General features: G+C 34.6%; 1 protein-coding gene across 1 annotated transcript; it reads right to left on the reverse strand.

Annotated features, from left to right (window-relative positions):
- Positions 1–3476: 3476 nt before the first annotated feature.
- LOC137809066 (uncharacterized) lies at positions 3477–4298 on the reverse strand. Its single transcript, XM_068610207.1, has 2 exons — positions 4212–4298; positions 3477–4127 (listed from the first exon to the last, which is right to left on the reverse strand). Exons 1-2 carry the CDS (start codon positions 4296–4298, stop codon positions 3477–3479), a joined length of 738 nt encoding a protein of 245 aa, XP_068466308.1.
- Positions 4299–5967: the final 1669 nt, after the last annotated feature.

A 5967-nucleotide genomic window follows, 5' to 3' on the forward strand; every position in this document is an offset into this window, starting at 1 on the left:
CAAAGCCTTCTCTCTTCCATCCGTGGCCTCATTTGCTTGTGTTTGAATATGTTTGGCCATTGATCTTGTAAGGGGTCCTAGACGGTCTAGCTCCATGGATAGCCTCCCTCCTTCACGTCCTAGACGCTCACCTTCACGTCCTAGACGCTTACTTTCACGTCCTAGACGCTCACCTTGGTCTTGGTCTTGGTCTAGACGCTCTCCTTGGCTTGTGCCTTGGCTTCCTTGGGTAGGTGTGCTTGGCCCTCCTCCATCAATTTCTCTCCAATTTTGGAGTTAATTCTTATTATTTTTTTGTATTAAAAATTATAAATGATGTGATAGTGAAGTGAGAATCGATTATAAGATGTCAAATTTTCATTTAAAGTTTTTTATCTCATTCAAATCTTTGTTATTCAAATCTTTGTTATTGCATATAAGATCAAAGTCAAATAAATTAATTTGTTATATTAAGTCATTAGTGATATATTTGTTTTGTGAATTCAGAAACACAAGAGAAAATTATGACTTATTTATCTTATTTAAGTTTTTCAAGCAATTCCTTGAATAATACAAAAAATGAAGGTATTTGATTGATGAAGGAGTGGGTGAAAAGTTTGAAGATCATTTTAAGAGGAAAGTTGGTAATGGGAAAGGTATTAAGTTTTGGGAAGACGATTAGGTGGGTAACATTACCTTGAAATGTAAATTCCTGAGGTTGTTTTCCATGTCTAGTGATAAAGATATGTTGTTGGAGCATTGTGGGGCTTGGGAAAATGGTATTTGGAGTTGGAATTTGGTGTGACGAAGAAGTCTGTTTGAGTGGGAGAAAACTCAGGTTTGCCAACTTTTTTAGGAGATTCAAGGGTTGAGTCTTGTATCGGATCTTGATGACAAGTGGTTTTGGAAAGGTGTTGTGTCGATTGAGTTCTCGGTTAAGTCTGCTTACGGCATGTTAAGGGGAGAAAGTGATGGGGCGCTTTCAAACTTTTACAATTTTTTCCAAAACATTAAGGCTTTACCTATGGCCCAGGTTATGACTTTGAGGGTGCTGTAAAACAAGATTTCTACTAAATTTAATTTGGCATGATGCAGGGTGGTGGTTGAAAGTATTATTTGTAGTTTATGTGGTTTAAAATACGAGTCTATTAACCATATGTTTTTTTACTGTAGCATTCCTTGGTTAGTATGGATTTAGTGTTTCTCGTGGTTAGGAGTGTCGTCAGTTGCTCCCATTGATCCCTTTGCACATTTCATTCAATTTTGTAATGCACCTAAGTCTATCAACTTTGTCTTGGGAAGTGTGTGGATCTTGGTGGTTAAAGAGATTTGGTGTCATAGGAATAAGGTCATCTTCAAAGGAAGTGTGGTGAATCATTCTAAAATCTTCACTTTGACCGAATGGAAGGTTTGGTCTTGGGTTACTTCTAAAGTTCCCACTACTTGCTTCTCCTTCTCTGACTGGTGTCTTGCCCCCTTATCTTGTTTGAATTCGTTATAAGTTGTCTGTATCTGTTTTGGGTTGACAGACCTTTATCTTTTGTTGGGCGGTTTGGAGGGGTGACTATTGGCTGTTGGCAAAGTTGGTTAAGGTTTTTTTGCTTTGGTGATCCTTGTTTTGTTTGTGTGAAGTGTTGAACCTGTTGATTTTTGTAGTGTCAGGTTGGTTTAGTGCTTTGGTTTCTTTTAGTGCTTTGGCTTCTTTTGTTAGGTGTTGGATTTCCTCCCTTTGGTGCGATGGGGTGATAGGGAAGATGTACTTTAATTTCATGATTTGTATAAGGGTTGGACCACCCCTGAAGTGGTTCTATTTATTAATTCTTCCTTGCTGATAAAAAAAAACAAAAAATGAAGGTAAAGGAATTTAATAAGTTGATTTTATTTTACTTTGATGTTAAAATTTATATGAACTCAAATCTTGAGTTATTCAATGTTTTAAAATAAGTTGACAAAGTGCATAGTTATTTGTAGTTTAGGAGTTTGTTTGCAATAGTCATTTTTTCTATTTGAAGAGTTCGATTGTGTTTCGATGTTTAAAACATGTGTGATGTAAGGTTTTAGTTACTTATTACTTTATATTCTAAATTAGTCTCTATTAGTCTTTTAAAGACTAATTTATAATATAAAATATTAGTAGTTAAAACCTTGGTAGCTAATTTAGATACCAATTTAGAAACCATAGAGACCACTTTATATACAAATATTTTTTTAGTCTTTAAAATGCTATTTAATTTAGTTAATATAGTGACTAATTATTTTCAGTCTTTTATTTAATAATATTTTTGTAGTGATGGTTCATTGTTCAAATTCAAAATTTGGTCATTGGAGAGCCAAATTTTGAAATATGTATTGCAAATGGCATAAATTATTTTGTGGTGAAGATTAGGTGAGCCAAGTCATAATCAAATTGTGACACTTGAACTATTACACTCTTAAGTCGAAATAGTTGTGTCATGACTATCAGTTATAACTTTTGGTCTTATTGTAAGCAATCGATCCAACAATTGGTATCAAAATCAAGGTTACAAGTTTGATTCCCATTGGGGTAATTGTTCAGGGGGAGATTGTTGCAGGTTTTCCAACTGTCATGTGGTGTAGGTTAGGTGGGTCGAGTCACAATCGAAGAGTTGAATTTCTAGTGCATAATTGTTGAGGGGGAGATTGTGGCAGGTGACATCAATTGTTTTGTGGCATGGATTAAGTGGGTTGACTCACAATCACAAAGTTCGATTTCTATGGGACAATTGCTATAGGGAAGATTGTTGTAGGTGACATCAATTTTCGCGTGTTGGAGGCTAGGTGGATCAAGTCACAATCGAATCAAGGAGCTTGGGTTGTTACGCTCTTAAGTAGAAAGGGTTTCTCCCTAAATATCAACTATAACTTTTGGCCTAGTAGTAAGTGTCTAATCCAATAATGTGATTAGGTGCATGGTGGCTGGAAAATAAGTTGGAATTCAATTCTTAGGAAATTGAATTCCAAGCTCGTTTTTGTTTTACTTTTTTTCTTTTTCATTTAAAAAAAATAGAAGGAAGGAAAAAATCAGGAAGAAATAAAGAAAAAAATAATAGTTTGCAAAATAAATAATTTGAAACATAAATATTTTCAATAAAAGTGTAGAAATATATATTTTTTGAAATTAAAGTTTATAAAGGTAATTATATTGAGTAATAATGTTTAATGAAAAAAAAATATTAAAGAATAGAAATTTAGAAAAGTAAATTTGGTAAGAACAAATTTATGGAAATAACTCTTCTTCTAGTAGACTTCTTTGTGATTTCTTCTTTGGATGGAAGATAAAGGAAAGTTGAGGAACGAAAGTATTCTTAGAAACTCAAGAAGAGTTTCAATGACTTTAAGTGGAGTTAGAAATATGTGAGAGTGAAAGGCGAGACAAACACATTAGGAAAAAGTCTAGGATAAGTCTTTAAAGAGACTAACCTGGGTAGAACTTAGGAACAAGTAGAATGGCAAAAAATGGGCAGTATGGTTAGAACTTAGGAACAAGTAAAACGTGATCCTTCATCTTTCACCATGAAGCACAGATTGGTTTCCTCACTCTCAGTTGAAGAGCTACTGGTTGAAGATACTTCATTCTCTTCCCAAGAAATGTAATCTCTGCTCCCCTTGCTCCTTTCAACTTTCTTGCTGGCTGATATTTCCTTTGATTGATTGTTTGCACAATCCATCCTGATGTGCCCTGTTTTACCACAACCAAAGCATGTGTAGTTAGAGGAATTTGATTCATTCTGTTTAGGATACCTTCTTTTTTGTTGGTTCCTATCTCTGCTTTTCTTCTTCAGGAATTTGCTGAACCTCTTTGTGAGTAGGTTGATTGTTTCATCATGTTCAGCATCTTCTTTCTCCTTCTTGATGTCACTCTGTGCACTTGCTTTCAGTGCAAGTCCCTTGGGTTTCCTTTCCAGTATTTCTTGCTCTTTGAGTCTCTTGAGCTCCAGCTCATGCTCCATTAATTTCCCAAATAGTGCAGCAGTTGACAGCTTTGACAGATCATGACTTTCTGATATGGCAGTCACTTTGGGTTGCCAGCTTCTGTCGAGGCACTTCAACACTTTTATGTTAAGTTCCTCTTTGTCAAATATCTTTCCCAATCCAGTAAGATGATTCACAATGTGGGTGAACCTTTTCTACACATCAACAATGCTCTCTTCGGGTTGCATTCTAAACAATTCATACTCTTGGATAAGAGAATGTTTTCTTGATCTCTTCACATCCTCAGTGCCTTCATGAGTAACTTCCAAGACTTCCCACATCTCCTTAGCTGAACTACATTGAGATATTCTGAAGAACTGATCCATTGTTAATGACGAAGTAATGATGTTCTTGGCTACAAGATCATATTGAGCCTTCTTCTTTTCACTCTCACTTCATTCAGATCTTGGATTTGCCACTTCTTCATCCTTGACAACCTGCATTGGCACATAGGGTCCATGGACCACAGCCTCCCAAATAAACGACTCAATAGATTCTATGAAAATTTTCATTCTAATTTTCCAAAAAGCCTAATTCATCCCATTGAACATAGGGGGTCTATTGATAAGCGATCCCTCAGCAAAAAACACTTTAAACTCAGACATTATTGCAAACAAACTTGATTAAAATACAAGTCCTAGCTCTTGATACCAATTCTTGGGTTCAATAATATCAAAGTTCAAGAGGGGGGGTGAATTGAGCTTTTAAAACTTTCGCACAGATTCAGATTTTATCACAGTACACAGAAAATAAATCGATTTATTTAGCAATGAACAGATTTATTTTTATACTGTTTATGTACTTTAAGGCATTTATCTCAGTTGAATGATTTTCAATTTTAAGATTGAGTTAGATGATCTGCAGGCAAAGTTCAAATTGATTTTCGCAAAATTAAAACAGAGAGCTACAACAATTAATCACAACCTTTGAGTATAAAGTCAATGGTTGTTTTTTAAAACACTTAACATATTGTATTAACCTTCACAGAGCATGAATTTCAATGATGTTTCAACACATATAGATTTATGCAGAAGTTCTTTAGAATGTTTTTCAGAAAATCAAGAACAGTTTACATGTGCCCAGAAAGAACAGATTCAATCACAATTGAATAGATTTATTTCTTGACAGATTGGTTTATTCAGCAGTTTATTAATTGCAGGGATTAAGAGAGAATGAACACAAAACAATTATACTGGTTCACTCAAATGAGCTACATCCAGTCTTCACCTAATCCAAGGTGAAATTCACTAAACCACAATTCAAAACAATTACAAAAACCATTGTTCTTGAACCCTACAAGAACATGACACACTCTGCTGAAAAACACTATTCCAGCACACACAAGTCTTCAAGAAACCCTATCAAGAAGAGATTACAACCACACTTTACACGAAATTGAAGAAAGAGACGAATACACTTGATAGAGAATGCAGAAATCTGCCTTAGACCAGTAGAAGAGATTGCTCACACAGTGACAACACCTCTAACCAAGCCTTAGAACCAACCAAGAACAAGCACACTATGTGATTTTGAAAATCTTTGAAGAACTCGTGCTAATCCTCTGAAATCTCTTATTACTCTTTTGTAAAACTAGTTTTCTCAATGATATGAACAACTTTTAAAAGCCAGAACAAACTCTCCTTTTATAGAAAACGTTTTATAACAAACTTTCAAAAAACAATTAAAGCTGTTACAAAAAGAACAGATTGCTAATAAAATGAACAGATTTATTTTGAAAGGCTATTACAGAATTTGTTATATGTAGGAGACTTAGTCAAACTCCCTGGTGCAAGGACAAAACGTTAAAAGCCTTTTAAGACAACCATGGCACCAGACTAAAAAGAATCTATTCATTTACAAAAGAACAAATTTATTTTCAAAACGATAACAAAATTTTTTAAACAAGTGAAACACAGTCGTTTTGATGGAAAGAAGACTTAGTCAAAATACTTGATGCACAAAACATGATTTTCAAAACCCTTAATCAAGGCATCA

The sequence above is a fragment of the Phaseolus vulgaris genome, chromosome 2, assembly GCF_000499845.2.
Source record: "Phaseolus vulgaris cultivar G19833 chromosome 2, P. vulgaris v2.0, whole genome shotgun sequence".
Taxonomy (NCBI): domain Eukaryota; kingdom Viridiplantae; phylum Streptophyta; class Magnoliopsida; order Fabales; family Fabaceae; genus Phaseolus; species Phaseolus vulgaris.